Source organism: Erigeron canadensis, chromosome 4, assembly GCF_010389155.1.
Source record: "Erigeron canadensis isolate Cc75 chromosome 4, C_canadensis_v1, whole genome shotgun sequence".
Lineage (NCBI taxonomy): Eukaryota > Viridiplantae > Streptophyta > Magnoliopsida > Asterales > Asteraceae > Erigeron > Erigeron canadensis.
The window spans coordinates 43,350,879-43,366,262 of NC_057764.1; the positions used below are offsets into that span (position 1 = coordinate 43,350,879).

General features: G+C 32.1%; 3 protein-coding genes across 4 annotated transcripts; 2 read left to right on the forward strand and 1 right to left on the reverse strand.

Moving 5' to 3' along the window:
- Positions 1–1,896: 1,896 nt before the first annotated feature.
- Positions 1,897–5,266, reverse strand: LOC122598611 (RWD domain-containing protein 1-like). Its single transcript, XM_043771197.1, has 11 exons — positions 5,216–5,266; positions 4,791–4,856; positions 4,592–4,659; positions 4,346–4,373; positions 4,178–4,247; positions 3,965–4,022; positions 3,496–3,624; positions 2,862–2,953; positions 2,662–2,746; positions 2,214–2,283; positions 1,897–2,125 (listed from the first exon to the last, which is right to left on the reverse strand). Exons 2-11 carry the CDS (start codon positions 4,834–4,836, stop codon positions 2,055–2,057), a joined length of 717 nt encoding a protein of 238 aa, XP_043627132.1. The 5' UTR covers positions 4,837–4,856; positions 5,216–5,266; the 3' UTR covers positions 1,897–2,054.
- A 965-nt stretch (positions 5,267–6,231) lies between these two features.
- On the forward strand, positions 6,232–8,678 carry LOC122595780 (60S ribosomal protein L28-2-like). 2 transcript variants are annotated; one of them, XM_043768219.1, is made up of 4 exons: positions 6,232–6,342; positions 6,464–6,624; positions 7,416–7,579; positions 8,367–8,678. In XM_043768219.1, exons 2-4 carry the CDS (start codon positions 6,477–6,479, stop codon positions 8,505–8,507), a joined length of 453 nt encoding a protein of 150 aa, XP_043624154.1. In that variant the 5' UTR covers positions 6,232–6,342; positions 6,464–6,476; the 3' UTR covers positions 8,508–8,678. The 2 variants fall into 2 exon arrangements, with proteins under 2 accessions (XP_043624154.1, XP_043624155.1); XM_043768220.1 differs by having other exon boundaries at positions 6,253–6,342; positions 6,461–6,624.
- A 1,157-nt stretch (positions 8,679–9,835) lies between these two features.
- On the forward strand, positions 9,836–10,354 carry LOC122597680. The gene has a single exon (XM_043770252.1). The coding sequence runs from the start codon at positions 9,836–9,838 to the stop codon at positions 10,352–10,354; it is 519 nt and encodes a 172-aa protein (XP_043626187.1).
- Positions 10,355–15,384: the final 5,030 nt, after the last annotated feature.

Below are 15,384 nucleotides of genomic sequence, written 5' to 3' on the forward strand. Positions count from 1 at the left end.
GACCAATTAAAGATCCCTCGTTGTGGCCCAACTACAAATAAGCCCAGTATGTATACAAGTGATAGTCTAAAAATTATTTTAATAATAAGACGACGACAAATGGTAAAATCAAAAGATAAAATTAGAAACAAAAATTAGCGTAATTCATATATCATTTTAAAATAATTTTTATACTAATTTTTTGAAGAATATATCATTTACCTTATATGATTATTCAAGTTTGGGTATTCTCGACTAGTCAGACTATTTATATACTATATTATAAAGAAAAAGTCTCTGTCTAAATTTTAAGTTTTAATATTTACTTTTCCAAAATGCTTCTCTATCAATTTTATATTTAGTTAAAACAAGAGCAAGTACCCGCGCGTTGCGACGGTAAGATGGTGGGAGTGATAGGTCATAGAGTGTGATAGCCAAATGCCTTAACCGCACGGGCTCCGCCCTCGGATTTAAAAATTCGTCGAAAGTATATCGAATAACATATCTAATGAAAGAGCATTAAATTTTAATAACACTCATATAATTTTTATAAATTATCGATGTACGGTTTTTGAGATAAAATTTTTTGAATGAATTGGATGAAAAAATGATTTATGGAAGAGAGTAAAAAAAATGATTGGTTGAGATTTAAGAAGAGAAAAATGATGTTAGGTAAATATATAATTGATATATGGGCATTTTGGGAAAGTAAATGTTGAAACTTAAAATGTAAACATGGGAGATCTGCTTTATAATATAGTATAGATATAGATAACTATATAACTATATTACCCTTTCTCTCTCCTCAAATCACAATCAACCATTTTTTTTTCTTCTTATTCATAAATCATTTATTCTTCTAATTCATTTAAAATCTTTTATCTCAAAAGCCGTGCATCGATAAATTATAAAAATTATATAAGTGTTTTTAAAATTTCATACTCTTTCATTAGATATATCATCCGATATACTTTTGACGAAATTTTAAATCTGAGGAGAAGGGCTAAGGCATTTAGCTATCACACTCTATGACCTATCACCTCCTATGATCAATTACACTCTATGACCTATCACCCCACTATCTTAACGCCACTAACTCGACGGCCGCTACAATGCGCGGGTAGAGTTCTCGTTACATTAAAATCTCTCAAACTTAATTTTAAATTTCAATTTTTGAATTTAATTGAATGTTAATATATTTTTTTTAATATATCTAGTTACGTTAAAAGAAGTTGAGTAAATCTTTACTCATGGTGGAGATGATATGTGGTTGTGTATCTATTATTATGACTATTTTGTTGGAAAAGTAATTCACGGCTATGTTTTTTTTTTTACATTCAACACTTAGTTATATGTTTATAAAACTTTATATTTTTGGTTAATTTATATTTATTTAATTTTAAACTTATTTGGCAACCCTATACGCTAGTTAATACGGAGTATCATAAAAGTTATTCGACTCCCCAAATAATAAATATATGGCTCCGAGTTTGCTTACAAGGTGGTCGATGATGATTGATCATGTGAATACCAACCGGCGGAAGACATGAAGTAGAAAAGGATTGTTGCCCCCTTAAAAGATTGGTTTGTACTTTGTAGTTATCAAAATTTAACTTTTACATCCATATTTTTGAATGTATACTTGTTTATGTGTTATATATAACTAATTCTAGTATTATGACCTCGCAAGAATTGGAATCATAATCCTGACCCTTAAGATTAAACCCTTGAGATTCATGGAAAATTAAGGATGTAAATGAACAAATACCTCCAAATTCTATAAAGATAATCAAATTTCACCGTTAATTTAACATAAATAGAAAAATCGAAAGAAAACGCTTATTATAGTCATTATCATCTTAAATCTTACATAAGTATACACAATGTCTCATTACACATAACAGCATAACACCCTGGATTCTACCTACATAACTATTGACTGACTGAAATAAGCAAATTAATTCAAGTGTGTAAATTGACTACACACACTTGGCCATCAGGTGAGACCGGCATATGGGCTTTAACAGGAATAATTGGTTTTTGTCAATGACAACATAACAATTTTCTACAGACATTCAAGCCGACGTCTGATTAGATGATTCTAGTTTCTCAGATAGGTAGTGATCAAGCATGTCCTCCTCATCAACTGCAACCAAACAACAATGATATTAATCTCAGAATGACATATATTACCATCAGTTGACTGGTTAGTGAATGCGGGGAGAAAACATAACCTTCGACATCAATATCAAAATCGTCTTCATCTTCATCATTGGACCCTTCAATAATTGGTGCTGCACGTTTCTGCCAAAATTAAAATGCAAGCCACTCAAAATTTCCAGGGTTGACATGTAACTCAAAAAAAGAAGTCAATATGCATTCAATTTAACTAATATTTCATCTCCTCTGCAGTACACAATGTACATTTCGAAGATCTTCATTTAGCTAGTCACGTAAAACGTTGTTCAACTAGTTGAATATTTCGTCTTGTCCTATATGGTCTGTTATATCATTTTCAAGCATTTACCCAATAACCATTTGAAAACAGTTTGCAGTGTACATTCATTAAGGATTAAAAAAAAAAGCTTAAATCCTTTGAAGCCTTAAAGTAAATCTTTATAGAAGAAGCTTATACATTTACCCAAAGTGTTAAAGTCAAGAAAGTGTAACAGAAAAACTTACCGTAGAAGCTCTTCCACTTAGAAACCACTCCTTGCCGGTAATTTTCTTCTCTTTAGTTCCTGCAAGGGCCGATTCTGGCAACAACCTGGAAGCAGGACAATATTAAGCTTTCAAGACTACACAACTGTACTATTAAAACATCATGAAATGAAGAATGCGATGTGTAGAAAATAAAAGAATTTGCTATTTATGAAACTTACTTGGCTCTCTCAAGTGCCATTTCTGCTTCAAATTTTTCTCTCCATGCCAAAAAAGTCTCAATGGTGACAGGTTCTCCATGCGGTACAGTTATCTAAGAGCAATTTTAGTACATCTATCAAGCTTAACAATAATTCCTTGAAACTAGCATATCATTCAATATATCAGAAAACCTTTCCAGCCCATGTGTATCAGACATAACTGACAAGATTTCCTAGAAACAACTAATTGTATGCACAATGTAAAATTCTATTTCGAGGTAGAAGCTCGTGCCTCTCTTACAAACGGGTTGATTTGGGTGGTTATGTTTGATAACAGGTCAGATGGGATAAGCTAAAAGCCTAAAAGAATCAAATGGGTCAAGCATGTGAAATGGGTTGAAGTCATTCAAAATTCGATTTAACTGTATAAAATCTTTCTAAATCGCTATTAAATAAATCTTAAACTATTATTGTAATGATATCTTTTTGTAATCATATTTCATATGTAACTTCTTGATAAAGTTTTAAGGAGAAAAAAGAGAGTATCTGGGCTATACAAAACACCCATTGTGAGTTTGTGACCCGTTATCTATGTACCCCGATACTAATTTTGCCAGCACTATTCACTATGCTCAAAGTCATGGGAAAATCATACCTCATCCTTAGCTGCCACCGCTTCTTGCATATTGTCATTGTTAGTGTCTTGAGCAAATCTTTGAGCAAGCCATTCTTTAGCTGAGGTAACTAGAGTGTAAATCATAGCCATTCCAAGATTCTCAGATGCCTGCACATATCAGTAGATAATGACAAGTTGCATGACAAAGTGCGTGATAACAGTACGAACTAATAAAGACTAGATCAATATCACTACTATAAGCAAACACCATCATTCGACTTTATATGCAAGTAGCTAGTCTCCAGATAATAGTTTCCATACATTGTATTTACTTAAATCATCTTGAAGCTTCTCTGTTGGTCCATGAGGTTACTCAATTCAATGGACCCTTATTTCAACCTACTTAAGATAAGCTAAAAACGTACCCACGGAAAAGCATATATTAGAACAATACTAGGATATGCAGACTAGCAATTTGAATTAAGTAAAACACAAAATATTGATATACCTCTTGTTCAAGCTTTTCTTTCAGAACTTTGAGATCCGATATTTGAGTTCCTTTTATACTAAAAAACACCACCATGACAAGGAATTACGCATCATGAGAACATGAGATACGGAAAATTGTGATACTTGATATATGGTGATCATAAAACAACATGCCAAATGCATATGTGCTATTGACTAAGATGAATCAAAAACATTGAAATGGAACACATACCTTTTCAAATTTAAAAGAGGAATTTCATCCGGATATTTCTCTGTATGTGAGAAAATGAACCCTAATTGAACTGCAACCGAAATTAAGCAAATAACTAATGTATTTAAAAAAAGGTAAACATCCTTGAAGCAGTATATATGCAAAAAAGACGTCCAGCCAGTAGGGAACCTGAATCGATTGAATCAGTCTCATCCTCCTGTTACATAGAAAATGGCATCCTTATTAACATCATCGTTTAGTAAGTATGTCTTGTTACCCTTGATGGATGTTTTACTACTTGTGAATATAGTGTCTCCATTATGGGATGTCAATAGTAATAAATATGTTGTGTGAAGCTGTGTGAGTTTTTGTTCATAAAATTAAGACAAAACAAGTTAAAGAAGTAAATCGTAATTGACGCATATTAATTAATACCTTAAGGCATAACTTGATTTGGAAACATGGATTAGAGGTGTTCAATCCACTTATGCTAGGTTGAATTTCTGGCATACATCAAACATATAAAGTTACTATTTATACATATATAATACTCGTATATATTTAGTTGTCAAAGTTAATCACGAATAGATATATATATATAGATCATCTATATAAAGATAAAACTGTACAACACCTTCAAACTCATCCATTAGGATGGCCTTTAAAGCCTCGATTTCCATCTCTTGCTCCTGCACATAATCTGACACCCACACAAAAAATAATACTCATAATAAAAACTTTTAATCTTTTCGCCATGTTGTTACATTATCAACGTTTATAAATTTAAGTCGAATAAATAAGAAATTCAAATATACAATAAACACAAAAACAACCGAAAACTTTATTTTGGCTGATCGATTCCGAATTTCGTAAAGTAAGTGTGTGTAATACAATTCGCTTCCATAAAAAAAAAAGGAACAAATTACCTGTCATATCTGCGATATACTCGTATTAATATAGTTATCTTCTGACTATCTATGTATATTTTATATGTATACGTACGTATGTCTAATGATCGGGCTTGAAAACACTGTGCAAACAGAATCAACTAGAAATTACCGGTAATGTTTGTTAGTATAATATGTTGTCACACACAAAAGTTTATCATGGGACCTTCACAAGGAAAGCACAACCGTCGATCCTGTTGCTTTTGTGTCAAAATATATGTTTCAATTTGCATGTACGGTACTAAGATTCTAAGGCCTAGAGAATTGCTAGCATGAGCTCAAATTATAAATTGACACATACTTTTGTTTGATGGTCCCTACACATATACCGTTATCGTTATGCTATTAGTTTCTTAATTACAGTACATTTTTATAACAAATACATAAGTTTTGGTATACATAGTGTTAGGTTAATAACTTTACCATTTATCTTGTGATGAGTCTATACATACTGAGCCCATTGAATTATTTGAAAGAATAATTATGTGATAGTACACCGTCAACTAAATATAAATGAAGTATAACTCTTTAAGATGATAATGATTAATGATAGAGTATATACATAAAATAATACATGAACAAATGTGTTTTTTGAGAAGCCTAATAATGTAGCTATGTAACTACGTATTGAAATATTCTAAAGTTTAAATGAACTTTATAGGTAAAGATGAAAGATTTTAACTATCAGATTAAAATTAAAAGTAAAAATAAAAAGTTATCTTTAAATAGAAAAGTAAGTAAGTAACTGTTCAGTGTCGTCTTTTGCGGGTTTTGAGTCCCAATATCTCGACGGTGTATGGGGGAGGTTAAGATGTAGGCAGACCTTACCTCTACCTAAGTAGAGAAGCTGTTTAAATGGTAGAAAAGACCCTCCAACCTTTGCATAGAATGAGGATCGAACCCATGATCTCTGTCTCCAGAGCCCCAAAAAGTAAGCTTTAAATCTTAACCTTTATTTTAAAAATTCTATTAACTTTATCTCTAAAATAAAACCACTTTTAGGATAAGCCAAAAAACTTAATATCTCATGTCCATGATTGTTCTCCAAAGCCCAAATACTTAACGTCCAGCCCAAACCGAAACAATCCAATCCATTGCCCAACCTTAAAGAGAGAGAAAGGCTCGCAAGCGTTATACTATAAAGAAAACAATCAAAACTAGGGTTACATAAACCTTGTTGTTTACTTTTTCTGCCTTCAACACCACCAAATAACGCCGCCGTAGCAAAACCCTAGAAAGGTAATTAGTTAGTTTTTTTTTTTTAAAAAATACATATTAATAGATATATTTCTTGTATGATGATGATATGATTTGTATGATTATAATGTAAACATATAACTGATTGAAAAATAATTAGCAGGAAGGAGGTAGAAATGGCAACAGTACCAGGGCAGCTGATATGGGAGATAGTGAAGAAGAACAACTGTTTTCTTGTAAAAGAGTTTGGCAACAACACCCAGAGTGTTCAGTTTAGCAAAGAGCCTAACAATCTTTACAACCTTAACTCCTACAAACATTCTGGTATATATTTTTTCCTTTTTAAAAAAAAATTTTTTATCCCATTTTTGTATAATCTATCTTTATTATATATAAAGATAGCAGTTGATCAATTATTAGAAAAATGTGATGTTTTCTTATTAGTAAGTAAATGTTTATGTCTAATCTTGTATGTACTTAAAAAAAAAAAAACTGAAAAGCTTGTCTTATTACCTGAGACTTAGTTACTGCTGGATAATGTTGTTACTATGGTTACAGAAAACTCTTTGAATATATGTCTAGATTATTCATCTTCAAATTTGCAAAACTTACAAATCCTTACATATCCTTATAAATCCTTAAAATTCTATAATTTTATCTCCAACCATACAAACATCCTTACATATCACTATCTCCAATGGGGATGTTTTTGGGAGCCCTTGGGTGCCCTTAGGTGCCCTTTGCGGTCGAAGCTTGTCCAAAACTAAAGATTTTTTGATGCATGCCTTTACCCAAGGGCATGCCCTTATGTGTCCTTACTTATACTTTTTTTGTTTTTAGTGGAGTTAAAGGATATGTAAGGATGTTTGTATGGTTGGAGATAAAATTATAGGATTTTAAGGATTTATAAAGATGTTTAAGGATTTGTAAGGATATGATGTGGCAGCTCAAGGATGCCTAAGGGCGTCCTTAGCATTGGAGATAGCCCAAGGAAACATAATGAACAACTTTGGGCCACAAAGTGCACCGACCATCTTTAAATAATGAGAGTAGTTTTGGTCATCAGGATTTTGTGCTGATTGTTAAGTTACAAATTACTTTGCTATAATTTGCAGGGCTAGCAAACAAGAAGACTGTTACCATTCAGCCAGCAGGAAAGGAACAATCTATTTTGCTTGCAACCTCCAAGACTAAGAAACAGGCCAAGCCTGCAAGCTTACTCCACAAGTCTGTCATGAAAAAGGAGTTCAACCGCATGGCTAAGGCAGTCATCAACCAGGTAATCACTTGAAGGGAAACCATGTACATTTGCCTTACAACATTCATGAATTGTGCTATTTAGTGAGTGTTGTCAAGCGATGTTAAGTTTTCTGCTTATGGATTTAAGATTTTATTACCTGGACTATTGCTAATGATAATCTGATATTTGCACTAGTGTTGCGTTTGCCTAGGTCTAGTAGACAATTTGTATCCTCTTCCCGAAATTTTTAGTGTCTTGGATACTTTCCATGTCATCAAGCAATGCTAAGTCTTTTGCTTATGATTTTATTAGCTGGACTACTGCTAATGGTACACTTATACTTGCCTAGTGCTAGTAGAATATATGTATTGTCTTCATGAATAATTTTAGTTTCTTAGATACTTTGACATTTGAGAAAACGTCCATTTGCTTGCTAAATGCTCGAAAACATATTTTGGTGGTTTGGTATTTGTATGTTGGATATGACTTTCGGTGGCAGAATGGGCGAGGGGTTTGAACATGCCAGAAATCTTGTTTGGATGGATCACAGAAAAAGATGGGTTCAGTTAGTTATGATTTAAATTTGGTCATCGGAACTATTTTGATGATTTGTATTTGTAACTTAATGATTCAGCGCGGTGTTAGTTTCTCCACAACCGGTTTGGTTAATGCAACTTTTGACTTTCTTCACAATTGACATAAATTTAGTTATATAAAGCTTAAACATTTTAAACGCTAGAGAATAGTAACCCAAATCAACATAATTTTTTTAGCAACTGAGGTTGGTTGGACTCTCATGGCTGGTGTGTTATTTTATCAATGGCAGGTTGCTAACAACTACTACAGGCCTGACTTGAAGAAGGCAGCTCTTGCAAGATTGAGTGCTGTGAACAGGAGCCTAAAGGTTTCAAAATCTGGTGTCAAGAAGAAGAACAGACAAGCTACAAGGGTTTATGGTAGGAAATGAGAATATTTTATTAGTGTTTGTGAGCTGAGATTGTTATAATATGATTTTCTGAATTTTGATGTCTAGACTCATTGAATCAACTTCCATCATCTTTCAGTGTCTGTCTCTGGTTGAAATGTTGTGTCAAGGATGGTTTGTTCTTTTTTGTTATAATATTTGGCTTGTTAGAAATGTTGATTTGGTACTTCTGATAAGAAGTCTTTTGGTATAATCTCTGAATTAAATTTCCATACATGTCTTCTTTGGTTTGTCCATGTTTTTATATACATCTTTTAGGCGTATGTATTGGTACCATTGAATAGTTTGGGTTTATTTGTCTGGAGGGTGGTGGTTGGCAAGCTTCCCACACTTAAAAATCTTTCTGCCTGAAAAATTAATGTTGGATTCCTTACTTTTGTTTTTGTGAATGGCATTCGAGTGGTTGATCATAGATTCTTTGCCGGATGATTATATCCATACGGCTAAAGTGCTAAAGTTGGCATATTTGCATTGAACAATCCGCTGAAGCTTATCCCCAACCCAAAACTTATTATCAGTCTCATGTCAAAAACATATTGCTACTTTCAAGTTTTTGCGAATGTATGGCCTGTTAATGACATTGAAGGTATGTTTTTTACTTCGACACTAGTTGTTTCAAATGATGAATTTCAAGTTACAGCTTTCTTTCATGCTTTGTTTGTACCTGTATTCAAACTAGATTTTTAGTTTTCTGATACAAGACATGTATAAACAATTAAAGAGCTGGTGCAACTCTTTTGGTATCTAAAAGTTGTTGCGGGTTTGATTTCCCTATGCTAACAATGTTAGCCTCATCTGGTTACTCATGCAGTTTAGTTTGATATGCGTAATAACTTTAGTTTCTTTCCGGAAAAGGTTATAATTTATTTATATTAACTTTGTTTTCTATAAAACTTTACCATAAAACTATTCGTTAGATGAGATTAACACAAGAAAAGATATTATATGTCATTCTTTCGATTTTACTAATATCATCAACTATTATAAATGGGGATGTGAATATAAGGTTGTGTTAGTATTTTCACACCTAATATTAATGTCGGTCATTCACTTTTCCTTTTATAAATATGATGATCTTAACTTGTATAGAGTAATTGTTAAAACCATGAAACACATGATGATGATTAAATTATTATATATTATCGATTATGTACATATTTAAGTTTGATATCCAGCAACACGAGTACATTCTTTCAAGTTTACTTACAATTTTAGACTAGCCTCGATTAATATTACTGTAAGTTATGTGTTTGCTTTGGATTCTCGCACAGGAATGAAAAAAATTATAAAAGAAACAATTTATTTTGCAGATGGGGCGTGCAAAATTAAGGATGGAATTCATAACGAATGAGAAAGCCCGAAATAGAGATTTTGAGGGAAAAACAACCGATTTCAGTACCCTTTGTGATGTTGATACAGTTATGATCATGTACCCTCCCAATAATTCTAACAAGCCTGATATTTGGCCTAATAACGACCATAATAAAACCATGAATACCATCACCTCTTACAAGTCAAAAAAGGGTGATCAAACAAGGATAAGAACTTATAATCTTATCGACTTTTTTAAAGATCGCCAGAGAAAGATCGAAGACGCGCTTCTTAAGGCCAGAATAAAGAACATGGAAGCCAAGTACCCAACGTGGTTCGATAAGTTAGATGGTTTGAACATATGTGAATTGACACAATTTGCCATGTGGTTGCAAAATAAAGAGAAAATAGTCATGGCTCATCTTGATCTCATGAAAAGAAACAACAACATGACCATTATTCAACAGCCCTTCATGTTTAGCTTTGATAACCGACCTGCAGCCTATGTTTCATTATGACAGTTTGGGTTCGGGTTCACAACCAACAGGGCACAGTAGTTCTCTGGTGTATGAGGGTGGTGTAGTTAATAATGGTCATAGCTTGAACCAGCAGGCATCTCCACAGGCGAAGGAGTCAGGGGCGGATGTAGCCTATAAACACCGGGGGGTAATGCCCCCTATGATTGGTCAAATAATTTAGATGGTATAGTGCAATTCGTTACAAAATATTAAGCTATAAATGATGATGCCTCGGTTTATATGGGTGTTGCCCCTTGTTAAGCGGCTGATTCTCTTATATGAATTTTAAATTGAATTATTAAAATGTTAGATTAGCATTAGATATTACTCGTATATTCTAGTTAGACTCTATAACTCTTTATTTTATTTTTTTAAATCTTGAACTTTTTTACTTTCTGGATATGGATATGCATTTGTTATTACTTACTAGTGTATTCCTTTTTCTTTTGTTCATATTATGTCTAAGTTCCATAACTTACTTCTTATGGAAGAAGAAAATTTAGCTCTAATTAGTATTTAATGTCTTATTGTTATTCATGGTGTTACTTTTTAATAAAAAAATTTTTATGCGATGACACTTTTTAATTGATATTTGTGTTATTATTTAGTATTGGTTCCAAAGTCGTCGCAGTTATCTTTTTGCTGCAAGTCAATTTTTTCTTTATCGTTGTTATAGTTTTTTTGTTGTTTAGTTGTAACTTTGGCGGCTCATTGTAATAGACGTAAAGCTTAAATCTTAAGACTTATGGTAATTATATTTGTGCCCCCCTTATTATGAATTTCTACATCCGCCACTATGCATGGCGGTTGGGTGCCAGACTTTATGATGGAAGAATTGAACAACTGGGCATCTCCACAGGCAGTTGATCCTGATGGTATGTTGCCGGATTTTGTAATCCAAGTTCAATCGCACGTTAATCATGATGGTGGGCAATTTTCTAGCTTTAATCCTTGTTTTTATTAAAGTCATATTTGTAAACGTTATGTTAGATAAAAATAAAAAGGGACTAATGGTTTAAGTGATTACCTACTTTACTTCATATCATTTTCTTCGTTAGGACAATTTCTGTGTGATCATCTTGTATTGTTATAATACTTGGCAATTCTTTATATAACTATGATGATGTACTATCTATATGTATAAGCTATTACAAAATGAAGATAAAACATGTGTTTACATATGAACACAACATAAATACGTAATTGTTACTTACTGAGCTTGTACAACCAGCATGAGTTAACATATGGCCTTGACACATCTAGTGGTCATGTTCAACCATAGTTGGTGTGTTGTCTTTTTGCGTGTCATTTGTTTAATTGGAAGTGGGAATCTTTCAAAGTGTGAAAGGACGGTGGGGGTAAGCAAATTTTTAAGTTGTTGACACTTGAGACTTTACTATACATCCAAATCAATGAAAGTCTGAATTTTAACACACAAAGACATTGATGTTTTCATATTTTTTTTTTCCTTTCGGTAAATGAAATAAAGTACTAAATACAAATCCTCACTTAACTTGTCAAAGAGATTAATTGAGCACACCTTTGAATCATGGCACCAGATTATCAAAGACTAGTGGGTTGACAACTTGATATGTATTGCAATTTATTTGAGAAATTCTTTATTTTTCTTAATGATAAATTGTATTTACAATATCGTCCCCAAATCAGATGGCCATAAAGGAATCATACAACTAATTGCATGATATCGATTTGACTTAATTATGGAAATGGTACATAACGTTTGCGCCATATTACTGGTTTCATATCTTTCCTTTCGAAATTACGCTGATCATACCCAACGTATACAAATTTCCACTCAGACCATACTAAAGGCTAACGCCGTCACGTGGCCGTTAAAAACCCCCCACGTGACTTGCACGTGAGGGGGTAAAGATGTAATATCATGTTTTTTAATTACTTAAATGGTACCTAACGTTTGCACGATATTGCTGATTTCATACCTAATGTTTCTTAATTAATAACCTGTACCCAGACCCGTCGGGTCCCTATTTACTTACTAAGTGTCGGGTAATGAGTTTCTCCACATGTAATCAGGGATCTGTTATTATCGTTAATAATTTTTTAAAATCATTTCACTTTTTTTCAATGCAAAACTTTGTTTCATAAAAAAGTAATTTGAATATTGGTATCTAACTTCATGACTTTTCCGAGCATAGTATAAAATTTATCTCACAATTTGATTATGTACAAACATCAATGTTGACTAAAATCATTAAGCTTGTTAAATATGGCCTTAACAAGTTAAATAGAATTCATTGCAATATGAAAGACTAGCATCATATTCATGCAAAGTAACGTTAATTACTCGATTGTTACGATTTTTAAGCATTTGTTAACAATTTTTTGCCATTTTAACATTTAATAAAACTTGGCAATTTTGTTAGTTTTTGTTTCCCGCTTAGTTACTAAAATACATCTCTATAAACTTGTTAAAAAAATCAAAGTTTAAAGTCATCCACATAGACTGGTATCCCAAATTTTGTTAGCCCGTAACACCAATAAAAAAAATTAACTTATTTCAAAAAAATTTACACTAGATGGGTTGAACGGACTCATAGCTCCAGCTACCCCTATTGTAGATCCTCCCCTGTCAAGAAGTTTTGTTTACTTACTAGCATGTGTTAGGCAAGTTAATATTTCACACTTTTTCAAATAACGAGATATAAACATATTATTATAATTATTATTATACGTAAGGTAATACATACGGGTCGGGTATAAAGGTTCGAGGCGTGTTTCGGGTAGACGGATTTTTATCTATTCCAGACCCAAACCCGAACTTGTAAAAAAAAAGTTAAAACCAACCCCATAGTTGGCCCTAGACCTACTTACTCAGACCCGAACCAGCCCCAAATTGTCGGGTCTCGGATTTATCCATCGGGTATGAGTTTGTTTGTCATCCCACTCTTGCACAATATTCTGACACAATTCCACACGAGTGCGCCATCACGCAAGAGCATAACAAACAATACATTGTTTCGTCTCCAAACTTGCAAAGCATACAACCCGAACCTTCAACACCACAATTCCGATACTTATGGGCCATTTCAGTCGGGACACAGTTCACATATGCTCTTAAAAAAATGTTACATTTTTTCTGTATCCACCTTACCTATTTTAACACAAATCTATTGTTAAAGTTCTTAAATTTTTGGAAGTCTCTTAATCTAACATTTTTTAAATATCATAACTATAAAAAGTTAACTTTAATGAGATCAATTGAGTACACCTTTGAATCTTTGATGATGGCTTTAATCAATACACTAAATTATGAAAAACTAGTGGGTTTTCTTAGACATATATAAATTTAGGTAAACACCAACTTTAATCCACAACATTAAAATTAAGGAATTAACTATTTATTATTTATTACATTATCCACTAATTATATTCAGCTAAAATAATAAATAATAAATGGCTGTTATAGATAATATGTATAAAGTAATTTTAGATTTTAAATATACAGCCATTTACTCCTTTTTTTATATTAAGATCATCATGTTTTTTTGACAAATGATTTTTTTTTTATCTAATAATAGTAATAATCTATTCATCTACAATATCTATAAATAGGCATATGCATAATAGGCTTTGCATATGTATGTCGACATGCTTGATCCAGCCATCCAAAACACTTGCCACCATACACAAAAAAATTAAGTTTTTCCATTTACTATCCAAAAAATGTACTCCAACCTATCTAGATATACACAATACTTAAAGTTATTATACTATATCTAAAATGCCAACCATTCGAAATGTGTAAAGTCACAATTATTAGTTAGACATCCAAGGGATATTATCCTTTATTTATGTGGATTTTACGCAATTATAACAGGCTAACAAGAATGTATTCCAAAACAACAAATTTCTATAATTTGTTTAACATCTGTTTAGATAATTTCTTCTTTTACACTATTTTAAGTTAGGATATAGACCACTATGATTCACTTAATCATTAGGTAAATTCCATTATTATTTTTGTTCTATTCGAATATCATTCTATTCAATATTCAATGCAAGTAAACATATACGTTTGTTAACTTTTTAGTTGTGTTAAGGATACAGAATTTCAAAAATAAAAAAATTGCCTTGATTGTTATAATCTTTTGGGAAATGCTAAATACAAGGGCTGTATTTAACGTGCAAAAAAAAAAAAACTTGTACCTTCCATATTAAATGTTTGCCCCTGATTTTCATGGTAAATGTACAAACAACTTATGCACCTTAAACACAGCTCTAAGGGCTGTATTTAGCAAACCCCCTTTCTTTTAAACAACAAGAATTAAAAACGATGGTCATAATAATCATTTACCCACATTATTATATGGAGATAGCTAATATGTTGTTAACAATATTTAGCTAGATGGTGTTGCCCTCACATTCAAGGGGGGATGATTATTGATTTTATCATGTGATAAACAGGGGGAATTGTTTGTGAGAGGAAGATGATTGCTATTAACAACATAGTATATTATCCATTATTATATATAACAATTAAGGTAGCGTTAGCTTACAGTAGAGCAGTCTCCATGTTTTTTTTTTTTAATTTAGTCCTCTAGGTTACCGCATACATGCATTTAAACACTTTTTTATGTTTATTCTTTTTAGCTTTTTATGTCATGATTTTACCGTGCGTTTATATTGCGCTTGTTTTTTTCATTAAAGCTTTTTATGTCGTGATTTTACCTTGCGTTGACATTGTGTTTGTTTTTTTCATTAATTAATTAGTGTATTAAGTTTCATTTTTTAATCATTACTATAAGCTTATAGGTTACCGCATACATGCATCTAAGTTTGCATTTTATTTTATTTTTTTACTTTTTTTGTATGTTTTTGTCTCACGTTCATATGTTGTTAGTTTTTGTCAGTCATTTATTAATGTATTTACCAAAGACTTTTCTAAAACTTCTTTAATTAGATAAGAAAAAGATTAATTTTTATACCTCTAGCCAACAGTAGTCATAGCTACCTACATTATTTTTACTTTTTTTCTTCATTTTAGTCAT

Bases quoted from the DNA above. Each gene is read 5' to 3' on its own strand.
- LOC122598611 (XM_043771197.1), bottom strand. From the start codon at position 4,836: ATGGAAATCGAGGCTTTAAAGGCCATCCTAATGGATGAGTTTGAAG. The intron at 2,954-3,495 runs GTATGATTTTCC...AATTGCTCTTAG, and splicing joins CGGTGGCAGCTAAGGATGAG to ATAACTGTACCGCATGGAGA. The intron at 2,284-2,661 runs GTAAGTTTTTCT...TAATTTTGGCAG, and splicing joins TAAGTGGAAGAGCTTCTACG to AAACGTGCAGCACCAATTAT.
- LOC122595780 (XM_043768219.1), top strand. From the start codon at position 6,477: ATGGCAACAGTACCAGGGCAGCTGATATGGGAGATAGTGAAGAAGAAC. The intron at 6,625-7,415 runs GTATATATTTTT...TATAATTTGCAG, and splicing joins TAACTCCTACAAACATTCTG to GGCTAGCAAACAAGAAGACT. The intron at 7,580-8,366 runs GTAATCACTTGA...TATCAATGGCAG, and splicing joins CTAAGGCAGTCATCAACCAG to GTTGCTAACAACTACTACAG.
- LOC122597680 (XM_043770252.1), top strand. From the start codon at position 9,836: ATGGGGCGTGCAAAATTAAGGATGGAATTCATAACGAATGAGAAAGCC.